The sequence below is a fragment of the Aptenodytes forsteri genome, unplaced genomic scaffold (genome assembly GCF_000699145.1).
Source record: "Aptenodytes forsteri isolate BGI_AS27 unplaced genomic scaffold, ASM69914v1 Scaffold212, whole genome shotgun sequence".
NCBI lineage: Eukaryota > Metazoa > Chordata > Aves > Sphenisciformes > Spheniscidae > Aptenodytes > Aptenodytes forsteri.
Genome location: NW_008795487.1, coordinates 77,667 through 99,107, shown reverse-complemented (window position 1 = coordinate 99,107; position 21,441 = coordinate 77,667). Strand labels below are relative to the sequence as shown.

General features: G+C 37.9%; 1 protein-coding gene across 2 annotated transcripts in view; it reads right to left on the bottom strand.

Moving 5' to 3' along the window:
* Window positions 1-20,155, bottom strand: part of TRPC6 (transient receptor potential cation channel subfamily C member 6) — a 39,957-nt gene extending 19,802 nt beyond the window's left edge. For both annotated transcript variants that reach the window (XM_009281334.2, XM_009281333.2), the window contains exons 1-5: window positions 19,454-20,155; window positions 10,595-10,780; window positions 8,273-8,437; window positions 3,317-3,530; window positions 1,226-1,453 (exon numbers count right to left, since the gene is read on the bottom strand). In XM_009281334.2, coding sequence (XP_009279609.1) covers window positions 1,226-1,453; window positions 3,317-3,530; window positions 8,273-8,437; window positions 10,595-10,780; window positions 19,454-20,140 — 1,480 coding nt within the window. In that variant the 5' untranslated portion in view covers window positions 20,141-20,155. The remainder of the gene's footprint in view (window positions 1-1,225; window positions 1,454-3,316; window positions 3,531-8,272; window positions 8,438-10,594; window positions 10,781-19,453) is intronic.
* Window positions 20,156-21,441: the final 1,286 nt, after the last annotated feature.

Sequence of the window (21,441 nt, the reverse complement as noted above, 5' to 3'; positions counted from 1 at the left end):
GCACTGGAACAGGCTGCCCAGGGAAGGAGGTGAATCACCATCCCTGGAGGCATTTAAAAGACGTGTAGACATGGTGCTTAGGGACATGGTTTAGTGGTGGACTTGGCAGTGTTAGGTTTACAATTGGACTCAATGATCTTAAAGGTCTTTTCCAACCTAAATGATTCTGTGATTCTCTACACTAAAAATGGCTCAACACTGCTTAAGTGCATAACAAAGTCACAACTCATGACTGATGTCAACAGAAACTGCCTTGCTAGATGATACAGTATTATATAGCACAAATGAGTTACAAGACTTGTGCTTGTCATACCCAAAAACTGTGAACATAACTAGTCCCTGTTTGCAAATTCTTCAAGTGGGTGTTACTGAAAACTGAACTAATATTTAACTAGCTGCTTTTATAACTTATGTGAAATTTGTAACTTTCCAGTAAAATTTATATGAATACAATTTAATTTGTTTCAGAATATATATATTAATTGCTCTCCTTTTTTTCCAGCCTGGATAATGAAGAAATGCAGCCTTATCAGAAATAGTATTTGAGGCATAGAATAGAGATAGAAACTAATGTAATTCAGTATCTAGAGAAAAATATCTAATAAAGGGAAAAGAGATGTGGTAGTGTTGAGAGTGAACATAAGTGAACAGAGCTTAATTTTTTCTCATTTGGGCAAAATAGCTTCTAGTCACTTCTCATATATGCCAAGCAAGTTTGTCAACATTTTTATCTCTTACTGGTAAAGAGGGTGGATTGAGAAATATTAAAATAATATAAGAGTCTCTAAGCAAAGAATATGTAAAAGATACATTGGTTATGTTGGCAAAGCAGGTTTAAGAAGTTCCTGCATCTCATTGCTTAGTTCTGCCCCTGCATTACAGTACATTACATTCACAGTTGTGCCAACACAAGTGTTTGCAGGATAGCGTTGTGTAACTGAACAGATGAAATGACCTGGATTAAAATAATCTTGAAAAGGGGTGGGGTGACAGTGGGGTTATTTTGATCTTAGATCATTTCAGTGCCTGATGTCTAGAACAGACCCCAAAGAGATGTATGAGCATAGCCAAGGGAACTGTGATCAAAGAGTAGGGATGAGAAAGAGAAGAAGGGGTGGGAATTTCTTAAGCAGTACATTGTGGAACTAAAGTATTGCAGACATTAACAGCAAATCAATTCATCTTGGCCCAAGAAGTAAGTCGTAATCATGTGCAATCAACTCACCCAAGGTGTAGTATTTTATGTTGGGCTCCAGTGTTGGACTCGTCAGATCTTTCATATTTGCATCAACAAAGTTCTGGGCTCTGGACGCATGCCAAAATGCCATAAACCTTGCTATGAATGATGCTGCAAAAATTGCTAACATACCAAAATCAAGCATATTCCATAACTCAAAAAGGTATTCCTTTGGACCTTGAGACCAAATTTCTTTACATTCAGACCATATCATGCCTGTATAAGACAAAACAGAAAAAACAGTGTGTTCTTTTATCTTCATGTTTGTTTTATTTGATATTTTATTATGTATAGGATATGCTCTTGGTTGCAGTCAAGCTCAAAACCATTTTGGTCAGTGGGAGTTCGAACACAAACTAAAATCCTTGAACCTGCCAATTCATATACATTCCAGTACTTCTTTCTCATGTGAGTAATAATCACAATCTTTCATACTTCTTTTTCCTGTACAACTACAAAAGCTTTCAAAGAGAAGAACGGGATGTGAGTATTACCATCTGTTACAGACACAGAAAGAGACTGAAAGAGCAGAAATGCTCTGGCATGATCATATAGTGGTAGAACTAATAGCAGAATTCACATGTTCTTATTTACAGAGTACCCCAGCTACAGTCTATTTTACTGAAATTGCAAATATATGTGACAAATGAGCATGAAAGTAAGAATCAGACCTAATGCTTCTTCAACAGAGGAAAGGTATCTGTTTGATTCCTAATTATTCCCCCTTAATAATAAAATATAGGAGTACAGTATTAGTTTATGGCATCCTTTTTATTGAGCAAATCCTTTTCCTTTTCAAGATAAAATTTATTTAATCATGAAGTACATTTCTAGGGTTTTAAAAAGAGTTAATAAAAAAATGAATTGGAATAATGTCACTATTTTTTGCAGTTATCGAATTGTCTGAAGGAACTTTTCATCATTTTCAGATAAGGACAATTATAATGTTAATTACAGTAATTAAATTCAATGCTACATCTGTATGCACTGAACTAATTTTTCAAAAACTATCTTATGCATGACACTGAAATAAATAAAAATAGAATAAAATAGCAAACTAGAACTTCAAATTGGAAAATTATTATTTACTCCTTTATTATCAGATGAAAACACTGATATTTACAGAATATTTGGAAATCTAAGTGCCATATTATTCCCACAACACACAATTATATTAATTTATATACAGCTATATGATGAAATAAATAAAGATTGTCGATGTCTTTTAAAGCTATAAGAATCAGTTGGTGAACAAATGGCTCCAATTTGAATCACAGAGAGCTCAAAAGCAAAATTTTTTAAATGCATAAGCTCTTGAATGGAAACAGATTTTACTTAGCTTGAATTTAACTCTCCTGTATTACTGATTTAACTAACAACCAGAACCCAGCTCTTTAAAGTACTTGGGCATCTAAACCCCATTGAAATAAACAATATTAGACTTGTAAATAAGAATCAGACAGCTAAAATATTTTTGAGGGTCTGTGCTCAAGTTCTTATGTTGACTAGTACTGCATCACCAAATTGAATGGGTCAGCTCACAGTACTATTCATAGTATTCATTTCATCCCTGTGTTGGAATGGAAAAATCTACCGCTGACTGTTCAGGGGTCTATATTCTGCTTCTCTTTTGTCAATAATACATTCAGCTATACACTATGAATTCTGCAGGCATACTTGCAAAATAAGAGAATCTTAGCAGAAAGAGACAATTAGATACAAAAAAACTTGGCCCATGATGTGGAAATCTTTCCCCTTGGGAGTTGACACAGCCTGACTCAAAAAAAAACCAGAAAACTGGTAGACGCTTTCCTCTGATATTCATAAAACTGAATTCATTCATATTCAGATGATGCAGATTTCACCTAAGTCCTTAACCTGAATGTTTGTGATTAACTGGGCACATGTGAATCCTGCTGACATCCAATAAGAAACATGAGGCCAATGTGGGAATGCAGCCAGTTGAATAAACTCCTTTTGTTGCAATTTTTACACATAACATTAATAGCAAAGGATTAAATTGGGTCCAACTTCACTGAAATCATAGCAAGACAAATTTAAGCAAAAATTAATCTTTACCTATTACCCAAGAAATAATCAGCATCTCCATCCATGAGAAACAGGATGTTTTCATCCTAAATAGCTGTTTTACATTGCCTGTTGTTTCATTAGGTCGGAGTTTGGTGCCATCAAATCTGTCAGCTGCATTCATGACAAGCAGACCAAGAAAAATGGTGAAAGAGGCTGCATGGGCTACAAACTTCATAAATGGTCCACGCATTATCCTCCCCAGCTGCAACAGAGGTTATGAAACACAAGGATATTGCATTGCCTTCTTCCAGAATAAAAATGTATAAAAAGAACAGTAAAAGTACAGAGAAATATATATTTCAATAATACACAGGAAGAAATATTTGGAAAAAGTTGTATCCTATGACGCCATGCTGACAGTCACCTTTAAAAGTTTCTACTTATTTGCTGTTTTCAGAGGGATAACATATCAGTTTCACCATATATGTATTTTTAACTGAGTGTTTTGAAATAATTCTGTAATTATTTTGGGGCATCTATGTCTATTATAGGTAATCAAGAGAAAAATTTATTAGAGTTACTGAATTTCTTACATGCTAGTCATCTTTATGAGGCAACAAAGAAAATGAGATTTTGACACTTACTAAAAGCATTAAATTATCACCAGGAGTGAATTATGATTGAAGAATTCTGTTTCCTGACTGACGCGATACTCAATTTAGCAGTTATTGTGCAGTTTTCCCAACTTATTTTCTTTTTTAAAAAAAGTCATGAGGCCTCAAAAGGTTACGTTTATAGTTCTGTAGTGTCTTAATTTCCTTCCTGACTCCTTTAATGGAAATGTCCTCAACTTTGTCATGACTAAGAACAATTTAAAATGGTTTAGTACAACACTTAAAAAACCTAGAAGTTCCATACAAACTCACACAAGGCTGAACTTTTAGCAATTATTTACTTTATTTTTGAAAGTGCCTGTATTAATAGTAAAAGTCTTAGCTTGTTCACTTAGTTGGCAACTGCAGAAAAATACTTTTTTATTTTAGATGAAGACAGTATCTGTATCTGACAAAAATTCCTTGGAAAGAATTGAAAGCAAGTGTCACAGATCTCAGCTGAAACTTGTAACAATCTGTGGTCTGGAAAAGGGAGGGGAAAGCAGAAAGATAAGCTATTGGTATTCGTATTTTTGCTACACTTGTTTCAATATCACAGTCAGAATTTTGCTGTCCTTACAGTCAGCTTTTACAGAAATATAGAATAAGAAGATGCAGCCGAGGATGCGATGGTAAGGTCTCCAGTACAGAGAACATTAAGAAAACTAGACAAATGTAAAAAGAAGATACTGTTAAAGGAACACTGTCAAGGTTAGCAGGCACAAAATTTGATCTTCTTTCTCCTTTATATTATTTTGCAAACCCATGCCATTCATTATGTTTCTCACTCAATAAAATTAATTTATCTTTTATTAAATAAAATATTCCATCAGCCTCATGAGATGAACTTCAACAACCAATTATTTTGTGTGAACTACAACAAGAACAGTTAATCGCCACGGGGAAAGATTTTAGTTCAAGCTAGGAAGGAACAGTCATAAACAACACACAATAAAGCAGAGCTGGAAAATTACAAAGTACCTTGACAGTGTCCTTTTAAATGCATTATTTTTGTGTTCACAAACAAAGATGGGTTAGGAGACAGATGCCAGAAAGAGACATAGCCAGAAAAGAAGAAAAAATACTGAAGGAGGTAATGTTAATACATCCCTTGATCAAAAAATACAAAATTTAAAAGACTGAACTCCTAGTGCCCCACCACCACCACCACCACTTCAAAAGAGACAGAAAAGTATTTTTTACATATATATAGTAAAATCTCCCTGGAAGCAGGACTGACTACGGTTGAACTGATTACACAAATGCTGGAAGTTATTATGACATTGCCATGTAACAGTGAACTAATAAAATATTGAAATGACTTTTAAAATTCTGAATCTCTTTACAGAGAAGATACAGGTCAGAAAATACAAATCAGGGAAGGAAAGAGCGACAGGTAAAGACAAGGCCATAATCTTGCAAGTTTGGACTTTTCTATAAGCTAGAGTCCCTCCTTAATACACTTTCACTGTGCATTTTGACATAATAAATCCCCTCCCATTGCACAGACCAAGGACATGATCTTCTAAATGCTCTGAATCTCTTTCTGTAATTTAAGTGCTTTTGATTTTGGATTTTGGTTTGGGTTTTTTTCTGGTTTCTGATCCTCTGTGCTTTGGTTTGCTATAGAGTTTTGGAGAGTGTTTTATAGGTTGGTTTAGGTTAGGACACGATGTACAATAGTTATACGGTGGACACTTCAGCACGTATTTGTCTGTATATAGGGTCACCTAAAATCGCTGGGGACTGGAGTGAGTGATTCACATTATTCCACCTTTGTGACTCTGCAGAAACAATCAGTATTGTAACATTATGGAGTGTGGCATTGATAAAGAAATGATAAAATAGGACTCCAGGTAACACATCTATCACAAAGGAGAAAAGGCCTGATAACAAAAAAAAGATAATGCATATACTTTTTTAGGAAGAACAACTTCCTAGCTCCTCATATACTGGACATAATGTTCAATTTCTTTTCCTCTACCACAGTGCAAAAGAGGAATGTCTATAACCCTCAGAACATGCTTCTAGAAAGCTTGTAGGGACTTACCAAGTTCTTTAGAAATGCCAACCCCAGGTGGCTGGGAACAGTGAAAGAAGACTCAATTTCAAATTCAGATCCCTTATCTTGGCCAGGGTCTGACTGAATTACTTATGAATTCATAAAGCTAAAAATCTAAATTCTATTATTAATTAGAGCTGAACAGCACAGACATTAGAGATTCTTGGAGATAACTGAAAAAAGTTTTTAGTCTTTCAAAATGTCATGTAATAAAATAGTATTCTAGAAGTTTTGGGTTAATTATGTCAGTAGTTAGACTGAATTACTAATTAGAAATGCAGAGCAAACAGTTCATAAAACTTTGAAGTGCCTCCACGTGGATTGCTGGCTGAAACTCAAATAAGGGGCAATCTTAATTCCTTTTGGCATCTGACACTAGTGAATTCCTGCCAAATCAACAGGACTTTGTCCACATATTTCTATGAAATTTCTTCCAGATCTGAAACTCTCAATTCAGTATCTGTGGTCCAAGCTCAAATTAACTTCTTCCTAAAGAGGAAACTGGTCAGCTATACAGGTAACCGACTGAGATATTGAAATGTCATAAAGACATTTTTGCCTTTCTCAGAGCCATGGCATGAGAATATAAAGAAATGTGTCAGTATAACTCCACTGCTAGCTGTTATTTTCACCACAAATACTGTGAGTATTTTCCCTCTCTTCTGTCACTGTGCCCTATAGTGCCAAACCCGGAAAAATAATGGGTACTTTATCTCGGTAGCAGGAGAAGAGATTTGTAAAATTCCATCAATTCATACACAGAATGGATTCTGTTGATACAGATTGTGTTCTGTATTGGAGCCATCCTATCCTGAAATTAAACAGTGAACATTTTTGTCTTCAGAAAAAAGAAGAACCAAATTTTCAAGTATGAGTGAAGCACAAGGTAAGAAATGGCAACTGGTGAAAAAGGTGGATTAGATTTTACATTTGCAGAATATAATGAAACAAAAAGCATTCAACTTATAAATCACACGATGAGATGATTAATAGCGACAGAGGAAGTGAAACCTTAAAGGATGTTGTTCCTTGAACCTTGACTTTAAAAAGCTACTTTGAAATAGCTTTTCCAGAATGTACAATGGTTCAAAATCACTTTAAGATCCAATAAATCATTGAAAAAGGAAAATGACAAATAGATAAGTCACTGCTATAGTTGAAAACCAATTACTGAAGTATGTTGAATCTCAAGGCGTGTTTTAAGACAAAGTATTCATAAAAATCCTAGTCACTATACAGAAAAGCGAAAATGATATAACTGATTTTTATTGTCCAGACTGAAAGAAATGAAAAATATGGCAAAACAAAAAAGGCCCACCTTTCTCCTCCCAGAGAACAATAAAAAAACCCCACAAAGACCTCAGTCCTCTCTTTCAACCTTCCTCTTCCCCTGGAATCATTGTATGTGCACAGGATTTGACCTGCTAAAATCATAGATGTTATACCCTAGTATACTGTTGAATTAGGATCTCATTTGTTCCCTCTAACATACTCTCAAGGGAAATTTTCCATCAGTGTCCCTTTAAAATGGATAGTGACCAACTAAAACAGAGATTCAACACAAAGTTCAGAGAGGTCAGAGACTGTAACCCACCTTCAGTGGAAAGGCTTTCCATACTATATATCATCCAAAACAGATACAGTGGTAGCGTCCAAATCCAGACAGTGCATTATAAATGGATGCAGAGGAGGCTGTGCGACTGCTTTAAAAACCTCATGAAATATAATGAGTATTAGCACTGTCTTGACAAGCCAACACAGTTCACCTGACTTCTAGAAAACTGATGATGATTGTTTTAATTTCTGGCATTTTCAGTGCCAGTCATTTCAGTTTCAGTAACTGTTATCTATTAATTTTTAATCATCAAAAATAAAATTGCCTTTGAGGTAACTGGAATCAACACACAGCTTGAACTTAGTCTAGCTCTGAATCAATGGGAAATTAGGATCCTCTGCATCTGCCTACTAAGGCAACAACTAAATGAAGAATAGTTTGACTCATCGTTTCTAAAGTACAATTTCTACAAGGCAACTCTTGCTCAACCATTGTAATTTAATTTAACATACAGTGCATTTAACACAATACATTTACCTGTCTTAATTACAATTGTCAGAGCATGCAGTCTTGCAGCCATTCCATTCTAACTCAGCTTTAAAATAACACGTTTCTGAAGTATTATTTAATCATGTCAGTAATTTATACTCATGCTTCACCTTTGCCAGACAGGAATCTACATACAGATGATACAGGAGTTAATAAAAGGCCATTACAAGATTTCACAGACTGACCTTACTGCAAGGAGCAATCCAGTAAGCCATTGAAAGGAATGGCAGTCCTACTGCAACAGCAAGAACGACCAGAAACTTCACTGCCATGGTCTGCTGCCGTAAACCTGACAAATTCTCATACCAGATTGAGAGAAGTTGTTGCTGGCAGTTTGGATGTGCTACAAACTGTAACAAAGAAAAGAAGCACAACAAAACAATATTGCTATCAGAATATCTTTTATTAAAATACCAGCATATTAAGAATGTGACATCAGAATATCTTTTATTAAAATACCAGCACATTAAGAATATGGGAACAGCAACAACTCAGCTTATATTCAAAGGAGCATTAACAAGGGTATGAGACAAAGTTTTTTGATGAGCATAATCTCCCAGCATGCAGGCATGTTGCTATCAGCAACAATAAAACCTTTAATTTAAAAAACTATTATTTTATTGACATTGTGTTCCATCACAAACTATTAATTTCCATCTAAGGGTAATTAAACATAAACCTTATCTAGGCAAACTCTACTTGTTTCTGGCATTTATAAGTTTCATGTTACTACTTCAGAAGTTCCAAAACTTTAAGTGTTTCTGTTCTGCAAAGGATGCTATATAGTCTTTAGTTATGAAAGAAGGAATATGCCAAATTTTCACGTGCTAACGTGGAAAATACAATTTTTTTCAGCTGGCATAAGAAAACAGCTGTCACTTTTGCAGGAAATCAGCTAAGGACTATTTATAACTTGGTTCTGGAATCTTTTGGACAAAGTCTGCAAAACTGAGAAGTTTGGCCTATAACCCTCTTTTCTGTCAAAACCTCTGTAAAGTATAAGAAGCATCTTACAAAGGTAGATATTAACAAACAGTGGATTCTTGTGCACCGTAAATTTTTAAGTCTAGACCTGGAAATAAAATTAAAAATTTAACTGAATCTAGTATTTTTTTTCTGGAATAATTCTCTATATTTAAAGGATGATTGGCTGAAGGTGCAAGAAATGTCTTTATTCAGACAAGAGAAAGTGTTGAAAGAAAGTTCATATTCAGGGAAGGATTAAGACTCAAATACTATGAAGGACAAGGTCAATGTGATATCTTCTCTTCAAAAGTTGTTTCAGCTCTCTTTAGTGACCGTAGCTTGCCAAGTGTTTTGCAGGTTTGTGTTCATATGCTGGTAGGTGTTCTTCAGTCAAAATGGTTTTCTCCTTTTCTTCCCTTCATGAACACATAAATACTCCTCACATATAAATGTTTTAGGTGTCCCCCAGAGATGTGAACTCAGTTTTTGTAAAAAATCTGCAGCTCTTCCCTGATAAATTAGATCTGTATATTCAGTCCATACTGGATTTTTAAGAGTCCTGATTCCCTATCTGTTTTTTTTGTTAAAATAAGATATTGTTTATTTTCATCAATGATCCATTTCATTATGAAGGAAAAGTTTTATCAAAGGTCTTGCTGCTCTGTCAGGAGACAGCTCTACTTTAGGGTAACCTGCTTTCGAAGTATATTCCTGAGTTGTATCTTCTTGATCTTCGGTTGTACAAACTTCACACAAATCATTTCTCCCTGGTTCACACGCATGTCACATAGAACTTTACAACCTATACTATCCAAGAGAAGTTTTCTGGGTAATTCAAGGGTCTTGGTGCAGCTACTAACTCAGCTGGTTTCACTGAACACTTTTCAGATGCAGACCAGAGTATTAAACTGACAGTAGAAATGAAAGTAAGCCAAAGAAGGGACGATAACTCCTGTATTCGACACTGCCTGCAGCCTGCTGTTCTTCAGAAGTAAGAACCACAGTACTATTACTCCTACATTGTGTCTCTGATCCTCTCTATACAGACAAATATACATTTTCTGTGAAACACACAATTTCACTAAGTTTTCTCAACTTTCTGAGTAAGAGACAACAGGTTGACAAAAATGCGTATCAGTATTTGTTATCATTCTGTGCACAGGACTGCTGTGCTATCCTCTGGTTTTTATTAAATCTTATACTTTTCCAGGCTGCAGTAGTGCAAATTTCTTCCATCTTTTTTCAAAAATAGATTAAAACTAAAAACAAGTAAGTATCCACAAATTTTGCATATAGCTACACATTTTTTTAGAGCCATTTGCTCTCATACTCACTGTGACCAGGATCCACCCTGAATACCTACTTCTTGGTTATACTGCAAGCTCTCTGGGGCAAGGATTCTTTTGTTTGTAAAATATACTGTGCAGAAGAGTCCAAATGTTCATTTAAGTGTCAGAGGCTACCAAAACATAAACATTTAATAACAACAGAATTTAATATCACTATCATGACATGTCTGTTTGATCAACATAATTGCTTACTTTTTTAACTTCATACTTAATGGCGAGTTTTAAGCGGCTAAGGCTGGGGCGACCACGCTCTCCATTATTATGGCTCATCTCTACATCACCATTCAAAATAGCTTCCACTTCTTCTGTATTTCTGCACAAATCAAGGAGTCCAACTACAAAATCCTTGCATTGCATAGACAATTTCTTGTAATCATTCTAGAAAAGAAAAGAAGAAAGAAGATAACTTGCTGCTTAGACCTAACAAGAGAGAAATAGTTCTACATCCCAGCTACACATCTGTGAGCATCAATAGATTGTTTGCATCTTGTTATGCTTTTTTTTCTGGTAGATTAACAGCATTTTGTTATCAGGCATCTACTTCTCCTGAATGTTCAAAGAGTAGGATTCGTCTTACCTTGGTTACCTTAGACATCTACATTATCAATTTTTACACGAGTTACTTCTCTGGACTTGCTTTAGAGCCAGTTGAAAGTAAAAAACCACTTTCAGAAATATTGTATGACATATTTTAATTACTATTTCAAGTTGAGATGAATAGCACAGGGGAAATTTTTCTATTCACTGACTGTCACAGAAGTCTAGATAACTAGCTCAGACGCAGAAAGTTACACTGTAGAGATCTCAGTTGGACAAGATGAGTATCCTACAGAGAACACGTCTGAACAACTTCCCAATCTCTTGAGAATTACATAAATATATTGAATTTTCTTAGGCCTTTGGTTATTCTTGTAAATCTTATCTTTCTCATTTCCCAACATCTCTTTCAGCTTGCAAACACAACATTTGATTGCTGTTTTCCAGCAACAGTGTCAGCAGAGCTACAGATAGCATGCGATACCACGTCTCTAACTTCAACTCAAAGCTCTCTAGCTCAAATATCTCATGACAGACTTCACCGCATGAGCCAAAATCTTGCTCTACAACTGCAGGTTCAGTTGCTTACTGCTTTAACTACCAAATATTCTTCTGTTTTCCAGACGGCATAAGTCAAAACAGAAAAAGATATTCTGATCATTCAATCCACAGTTTGTTAACCACTCCTTACTTGCAGCTGTGTTTGGGTCATAAAAGATGAATAAAGCTAGACAGATAGGGAGGTAGATGGATATAGATGTATATCTAAAGCTAAAAAACATGTACAGATATATTGCCCCTGGCCTAGATCTTACAAGAGATTTACTCACACGTGTCAACAACTTCCAATATTTTCATGTTTTCTGCTAATTTTCGTCTTAAAAAGAAGAAATTACTGTAGAATTTTTCCCAAACAAAAGAATGAAAAAAGCCCCAACCACCCCACACCACACAGGACTGCTCATGTAGTCTCTATTTCATGTTCAAAGTAACTTTCTATGAATGCTTTTATTACAGTGACACATTTACCCCTCCTCTGGTCTGTTCTTCATAGCATTCCCCCTTTTCCCACTCAGTCTCTGTTTAGTCCCTTTTTTTTAATTACTTCCTTCATGCTAACTGCCATCTAATACACACCCTGGAAGAGAAACCATTATTTTGAGCATACAAAATAAACTAATTTATTTGCCGAGGGTGTACTTCATGCGTATTTGTGCTTTATTACCCACACCACCACAATACCAGTTTATTACTTGGATATATTAAAGGATCGCATCCAAGTTTTACATTTCACTTTACTTCGATGGATGCAAACATTCATAGACAAATAGTTATAGACACTATTGTATGTCTACATAAAACTGCTAGTGATTTATTTTTTTAATAATGTAATGTAAGCAAGATAGCTCAGATGTGTCATAAAAGAGAAAGGAACTTTAATGTAATTTCTCTACAAAGACAACAGAAGCTAAATACTAAAACTAACCATTTCATGACATGCTGTATATTTTATTATTGTATTATTTATTTTCCCTCTCTTCAGAAGAATAACAATAGAGATTAACCAAAATCCTGACTTCTTGGCACTACAGAAAGACATTTTTTGAGAGTAATCTATTACCTCCTGTTTGGCTTCCATTTTTGTAGCAGCAACAGCTAAGACAAGATTCAGTATTCAATCATTTTAATACATAAAATGTCCTCTTCAAAATTAAAGGAAAAGTAGCCATTTGAGATTCACAGACGAAGGAAAAACATAGAGTCAACCAATGCACCCTTGTACGATTAGGTACCATGAACTGTTCCAAACTGATATCTGACCCTTGAACATCAAATGAAAAAAGGAATATTTTTCAACAAATTTAGGAACAAAATAATTTGGCCTTCATAAATAACTATTACAAAATATTGTAATACATTTGTTATGTATTGGTATGTGTATATTTTCTGGTAGGAGATACATACATACATGTGCACACACACACATACTCTTCATCAGTATTTTCCAGCTCTGGTGACTGAGACATGACACGGATTTTCAAAACAGTATGTGAGGAGACCATTACTCCACCGTGGAGTCCAATGCTTTTGGGTAGTCTCAAAACAAAAATCATAGATGATAATTTATTCTAATGAAGAATATGATTTTTTCTGAGTGTAGTCCTATTTACCAAAATGAATACTGAATGCGCACTTTTAAACATAGCCAGATACCCCCATTCACACTTTGCAGAATTATCCCTTCTGAATTTAGGTTCTGTACACAGTATCACAGTATATTTAGCACCCAGTAAATTCATCCCTAAACTCCATCGGTTTATCTTCTCATTTGCAAATGCAGTAAAACACCTTCCCCTCCTGTGAAATATTGCCGTAGCTGCGATCAGTGGTGGTAGCGATAATTTATTCTAATGAAGAATATGATTTTTTCTGAGTGTAGTCCTATTTACCAAAATGAATACTGAATGCGCACTTTTAAACATAGCCAGATACCCCCATTCACACTTTGCAGAATTATCCCTTCTGAATTTATACACAGTACACAGTATCACAGTATATTTAGCACCCAGTAAATTCATCTCCATCGGTTCATTTGCAAATGCAGTAAAACACCTTCCCCTCCTGTGAAATATTGCCGTAGCTGCGATCAGTGGTGGTAGCTGAGCTGAAATCTCCTCGGCGGTCAGGTTACAGCAAACGAGCTTTGGGGAAATCAAGCAGAGCCCAGCATCACCGCCTCCGCCCCAGCCGCGGCACAGGGCGGTTGTAACACAGCAGAGTCAGCTGAAGGCGACACGCTTCCCTGCTCCACTTCACAGTTTGCTGTCTTGAGACATATTCCCTTATGAAGAATTTATCCTCTTAGGGAAGGTTATGGAGGACAGAAGGGATGATAATGTCTTAAACTGCTATGGGAAGATTTGTCACGGTCTGAACACAGGGAAGGTAGCTCTAGCCAGGGAACTTGGTTCCTAAGAAATCAAGTGTGTTAACTTGCAGAGACTACTGCATGGGCCGCCTTTTGCCCCTTGTCTCCTTGGTCCGCTTAAACATATAGTGACAGCAAAAATAATTAATACGCTCTTCTTGTCATCTCAGTGTCTCTCTGTCACACATGCACAGAAACTTCCCCCCTCCCCCACAGTCTCACGTGTCTCTTACCATGAATGTGAGCCAAGGGAATGTGGTAATTTGTTTGGCTTAACTTATTTTTGAAAATGGCCAAAGGCACAGGGGTAATTCCACGAGTTCTCCTTTACTGCAAATTGTAAACTTAATGAATTAAAAAAGCAGTCCTGGGAGACTTGAGAAGGTACTTAGCAATTAAATTACAGTTGGAGGCTCTAAAAGAATCAGCCCTTAATTCTCCAATAAAGCATGTGTGTGTTTTGTTTTACACATGTGACAAGGTTGGTTCAGGGCTCCTCAGCAGTTTAGGAAAAACCCAATTTTGCCAAGTTTTGCCACACCAAGGATGAGGGGGCAGCACTGGCTGCTCCCACCCTGCAAAAGGAAGGTGATGATTTGCGGCGAGTGCCATGGGGGATGAGGATCCAGGGGAACAAGATGCTGGTGGCAGAGGAATGACAGGAGGGGTGGGGGTGACAGCAGCTGCTGCCGAGAGGAGTCATCTGCCCTTCGTGGTAGGAGCAGCCACAGACTGTCTTGGCGTCCCATGTAAGGGAGCAAGCAGGCCACGGTCACTCTGAAAACCTCAGCTGACCATGATTTGCCTTACCTCTGACCACGTAAGCAGGAGAGCGGGAGAGCATCACCATAGCCGTTTCTCCCAGAAGAAAGGGGCCTTCTCCACGCAGCCTCCTGTGACCAAGTCATAGGCTCCTGCTGTCTCCCCGACCGTGCCCAGGATGAAAATGCTCTCAGGACGCAGATTAGATGAACCCCACAGATTAGATGGAGCAGTCCTGGCCCTGCTTAGTGAACTGTAGAGGCCAAGACCAGAAACACGGGTACTGCGAGACAAGGATTTAGGATTTCACAGTGCCTTGTGAATGTAAGAACTAAATGTTGGATTTAGGCATCTTAGTAGGGTAGATAAACACATTATTCCCCTTACAAAGGTGGCCCTTACTCCTTCGGTGCCTCAATTCTTCTTCTCTAAAAGGTGATGTTAACTTTTCTCTAAGAGAGCTGACAATACCTGTAATGAAGACTGGGACCTAATTTCTGTAATGGGGGTTGTATAAATGAAAACAAACAGAAAATCGGACTTTGAGATGATAAATTGAATTTTGCTTCTCATCAGAAAAGCAAACTCAGATGACCTTATTAGGGGTATTAATTTACAGCAAACAGTAACATAGCTACATTTATTTTAAAAATACATTTTTCCACTCCATCCCATTAAACAATAAAACAGTCTGTTGCTATTATAGCTGCAGCGGACTTTGTACTACATGCAAATCTTATCCATTTTGAATAGCACTGGGCCACAGCTGTCCTTCTCAAAACTCTAGGCCACATCTCTGCAGGACAACATTTGTCAGATATCATCTACATCCTTACGGACATATTAGCTCTAGGGTGGGCAAACAATTTTGATGACAGAAAATACAAGCACAATCCCCCAAAATAAAAATATTCTATATAGTATCAAACATTGTAAAGCTGCACACTTAGCCATGTCATAAAAAGCTAAATTAAATGTCGTTCAGAAAATCCTGAAGATCTCAGAATTACTCAGGAAGCCTGAATTAGCTGTTTGCTTGGTACAGAAATATTCCTACACTATGCTTGACATATCTGTCCAGTTAGTCTTCCTTCGGAAGTCATCTTCTACTTTTTTCTGGTTTTAGAATCATAGTTTGGGTTGGAAGGGACCTCTAAAGGTCACCTAGTCCAACCCCCCTGCCGTGGGCAGGGACATCTTCCACTAGATCAGATTGCTTAGAGCCCCGTCCAACCTGACCTGGAATGTTTCCAGGGATGGGGCATCCACCACCTCTCTGGGCAACCTGTGCCAGTGTTTCACCACCCTCAGCGTAAAAATATTTCTTCCTCATACCTAGTCTGAATCTACCCTTTTTTAGTTTAAAACCATTACCCTTTGTCCTATCATTACATGCCCTTGTAAAAAGTCCCTCTCCAGCTTTCTTGTAGGCCCCCTTCAAGTACTGGAAGGCTGCTATAAGGTCTCCCCGGAGCCCTCTCTTCTCTCTGCTGAACAACCCCAACTCTCTCAGCCTTTCTTCACAGCAGAGGTGTCCCATCCCCCTGATCATTTTTGTGGCCCTCCTCTGGACCCACTCCAACAGGTCTATGTCTTTCCTTTGCTGAGGGCTCCAGAGCTGGATGCAGTACTCCAGGTGGGGTCTCACCAGAGACTCCTAATAAAGAACAATCCTCCAAAACACTTGTAAAAACAGTATCTGCAACCAAATTTAACAGGCATGTAATGCTAGATACCACCACTACAGAGGTTTGAAGAAAAGAAAGAAGTTTATTCCAGAGAACAGTGGTTTCCACTGATTACGGCATTTCCTATTTTGCGTGAATCACAGTTTCGTGGTCAGTGTTATCTCTAACCTTAACTGATGGTGTAAGACAGGAGAGAGAAGTCATTCATAAGATAGTCACGAAGCAACCAGCATCACAGTTCAGCATCAACCCTTTCTATTGCCTTTGAGGAAGACCTGGGAATCATCTGTGCCACTGGTTGCTGTAGGCACCCACTAGGAAGCTCCCTTGAAACAATACCTCATCAGCACTATAAAATAGGTGACTTTTAAAACAGTGTATTACCAGAAAATTCAATTTTCATTTAGGCAAGGTTTTAAATACTTTAAATGGCTCAGGCAAACCCTAGGTGGAGCTAAAGATTTGCCATGTCCAGCTAATGTATGTACTAAAAATATACTTGTTTTGATTACACCAACACGTGTAACACATTTTTATGAAAACCACATTTTTACACAGGGACTACGCTAACTGGATAATTGTAGCAAACTCCTGAAATAAAGTAAGGGTAACAATTTTTAGATAAATTGCTGCAAGCAGGGATATGAGCTTACAGGAGCACAACAAGCCCAGTAAACAACAGCGTCCATTTCCTCCAGCTTGTATACACAACCTTTGTACTGCCTGCACCGAACCCAAGCCAGGTATTTCTCAGTCCAGCCCCCAGCCTGTCTAGATATTGTAAATGTTACCACTTACCAATAGTGTAAACGTTAACTCTCATCAATGCATGTATAAATGTACTCCCTTGTCTTTAATATTCATCCAGAACGACCACATGATTTTAATACCTACAAAAATGTTCCCAAAAGACCTTACGTTGCCAGCCACCCGCTTCTGGTGAAACCTTAAATTAAGGGAGAGTTAAATTTCCGTGTTGCCTTGTGCTCCTGCTTCTCAATGTTCCTATTCACCTTCACTCTGCTCTAGAGAGTATGTACATCCCCAGCAGAGCTTGGCTTATTAACGCTTGGCAATATGGAGCTGCTCTGTCTCTTGTCTAGCCTCCTGTTTCTGCTGAGGGACAGTACCTCAAAATCTCTGTTGCAATTCTTTATACAACTCTACCCTAGAAGTAGAGCTCTAATTTTAGAGAAGGCAATTGAGACAAAAGAGGAAATAAAAAACCAAAAGTCACTCAGGGATGAGCCAGGTCACACCGAGGAAGGACCTCCTCACAGCACTTCAGGGCAGGCTGCAGAAGCATGCTTTCTGAACCAGCCCACCTTTTCTCACCTGTGGGCTCCATTCCCTGCCCTGGTGGCACCAGAGACAAATACTGCGCTCCCAGTTCATCTCGCCAGTTGTGTACTGCAGCATACATTTGAAGGACACTTCTTGCTGACAGTTCCAGATGATGATTTTATTTATCTTTATAATAATCTTAGCTTGTGTCGCTCCAACTGTGGTAAATGGAGCTATACAGTCCCTACAAATCAGACATGCTATTTATCTCAACATAGCCATGAACTTAACAGGCTGCATTTATAATGTATGAAAAATGTTTTTCTGTTCTGTTCTAAATTTACTCCCCTTTAAGTTAATCAAGTCCTTTTGTTCATATCTTCAGCAGCTGCTAAAGAGAAAGAAACAAGAGTATATTTAAATACTCTTCTCTGAACTGTACGTGAAAACACTGGACGAAATCTCAGTCCACTGAGGTCCTAAGGATTTCTGCCAGGGACTTCATGGGGCAGACTTTCATCCTCTGCTTTAAGCTGAAATGCTCTTCCCAGAATTTGGTCTTATTGAAATAAAATAAAAATTCTCCTCTGCTCCTATTTCAGCTGTTTAGCTGCTGTTTTTAAGAACCCCTCCAAGACATATTTCAGCTTCTTACAACAGATTGGTGCCACAAAGGTACACCTACGAGAACGAGTTAGGAGTAATTAATTGAGAATTGCAGCATTTCAGCTCAAGTTGGCTGAGCAGAGATGGGTTCACGGCCTTGAGAACTGTGCCACTGCTAAGATTAACATTAAGTATTGATCATGGCAACTTCAAACTCTTCCTAACACAATGTTGGAAATGATTCTCTTACTGCTTTGGAGGAGGTTTGATCTGCTAGTGAAGTCTAGATATCTTGCTCTGTCACAGCAGTATCATATACTAGCATCTGCTTTCAACAGGGTCCCATAAGGTAAACCCAGTCCAAGTGATTTTAGCTAACCTAAGTCATAATTAACACTGCCTATGTTAGCACAAGGCCTGATTTGCATTTACTGAGAGCAAAAAGCTTACATTCTTACTGTCTTAACACAAATAAACTGTGGTAAATGTTTTTGTAGGTTGTGCACCATTGTATCTACATAATTAAAAAAAAAACAAAACAAAGAACATTCATGCTTCAAGGATCCAAGGGGCCTTGAATCCCTGGGTCTCAACTGTTTGTTTTGGTTTTTTTTTTTTCAAAATCATGCATTTTTGTAACATTAAAAATTCTATATAACACTGAAGAAGTCTTTAACTTCACAGAGTTCACATATAACTAGGCACAAATAAGTAAAAAAGAGGAAGAGATTAGTAGAAATACCAGAGAAAAGCAACACATTAAAAAAGGACAAGAATTACATTAGAGTCCTTTTAGTAAGTAACTGTAAAACATTGTGAGAAGTGAGAAAGCTTTCAGTCCAACTACAAGAAAATAATGAGAATGTATGAGGGTTTAGTAGAACCATGCAATTTGGCTTGCATAAGCAACCAAACTGTCCCACTTCAGTCTCCTCTTTCACCTGTCCTAATCCAGTTTCACCCACAGGTTTGAAGGGACTCCCTCACTATCCTCCCCGATAGGAAGTGGAAACTGAGTTCACTGGCACCTTCTACATAAGCAGCAAGAATTACAATCCGCACAGAGCAGTAAGACATTCCCAAAGACTTAAATCTCCCATTCATTAAACAATTATACATTTCCCCACATCATCCTGCTGATTTGTGAAGATGATGCTGATCTCTTATTGTTCAAGGAATGGGAGAAAGACCTTTGATTGAACTTTGCAATTCTGTGTCTGTCAGAATCGGTATCCCTCTACTCACCTTAAACTCTTTTTCAATGTTGGCAAGCACGGCCAACTCATTGCTGAGCTCTAAGGCAGTCATTACAGGGTCTTCACTGGACAAAGACAGATAAGCAGGGCTGGCCAGACCTTTGTAGGCATTGATTCTGGACCTAGAATGGCTGAAAGAGTCATGCTTTTGTTTCTGATTGCATTCACTGCACTTGCAAAAATAGTCATGTGGCCTATCGATCCGAGCTCCTTTTCTCAGCAGAGTGTGGACAATCTCATACTCATGGCAGTGAGCAGCTAGAATGATTGGTGTAACATCATGGGAAAACCGTGTGCCATCTTCATCATATGCATAGAAGTCATCGTGCTGGAGCTCCGACTGGCTAGGACTCAATGCAAGCCTCTTGCCTTCGGCAAATGCGGGATGGTTTAGGATGGCTTCCACTATCCGAACATAACCTTTGCTAATAGCCAAAAGCAAGGCATCCCCAACCCGAGACAGGTTCTCCTTCTTCAGCAGAAGTTCTGTGATCTCCAGGTGCTCGTTGGCAACTGCCAGCTGCAAAGCGTTCTGCCCCATATAGTCCACACAGTTCACATTGAGTGAGGGACATTCTTCCAGCATTTTGCGAATCACTGGAATATTTCCATATTCTGCTGCATCCAAAAAGCGCTCCTCCTCAAGAGAAAGACTTGTTGAGTGGTCATTAAACATATACGCTGGCCCTCGACTGGCCTGCCTCCTCCCCTTCTCCCGGAGAATGGTCTGCCGTCGTAGCGCTAGTCTATTCTCGTTGCCTCGGCTGTGTGGAAATAGAGAAATTATTAGTTCTGTTATATGCAAGGGTATATCCATTTTAAACATTAATAAAAATATTTTAATCATTTATCTGCTGCATATTTTTAATGCAGCAGGGAGACCAGAAACCCTGACTTTGATGCACTTTGTAACCACTGTCACTACACAGTCCTGGAATCAGTAGCCAGCTACATTTTATTTCAACAAGAAGAAAAAGCCCTAGTCAATCATCATTTAAGACTACACTTTTTTCCCTATTTCATCCTCCATAGCTTTTGCGTAATTTTTAGTGAAGCTGGATTGTGCTTCATGTTACATAAGTAGAATAACAGTTTTAAAGGTAAGGTTCTTTCTCAGGTTTACACAGAAATCCCTCTCTGCTTTTCCAGCACTCTTCTATCCAAACTTCTCATCGTCATTCGGTATCCCACACATCCCCCTGATATGTACGGTCACTTCATGAAAAAAGTGCTTCCTGTTTTAATCTAGAAAAGAAGAAAGCATTATAACATTTTTACAAGATTTCACTTTCTGATTACAAAAATATTTTCAACAGAAAACATTCAGCTAGGTTTGAGAATTGCTTCAAGAGCAAAACTACGTTTTCTCTGGATGAACGTACTACTTTCTGACACCTTTGCTAGATCTAGCAGATATTTTGAACGACTTCACTGGAACAACTGGGTATCAAGAAAAAGAACACCAGATCTCAAGTTCGTTGTTTAAATATATATTTTAAATACAAAGATGACCTGGAGAATAGCGATGACATGCAATGACTGCCTCAGTCCAGAGACAGCTGGTATCAACAGCACAATGCAGTGAGAATAGCCCACATCTGCTCAGCTGGTAGGAGGAGTCCCAGTGACACCACATGACCCTAGGTGCCCTCAGGTGGCCCTTCTGAAAGCCACCATCCCCTCAGGATGCCATTCACCCAAAGTTCTTTACTTGGTCTACTTTGGTGCTAAGTCACAGCTCAGAGTGAAGACAAGTCACAGTATGAAAGGAGTCAGCAGTCGCAGGATGAGGAACGAGGGATTGCAGAGCACAGCAGGGCACACAAACATGGACACTCTCTGAATTTCCTTCTGCCTCAGAAAAGCAAGCAGGCTGACTTCAGTTGCTCTTATTCTTCTTATTGCCATCACTACTTTGGCAACTATCTAAGTTACATTTTGGATCTGGTTTCTCCTCTTCACCCTGATGATGTTTTT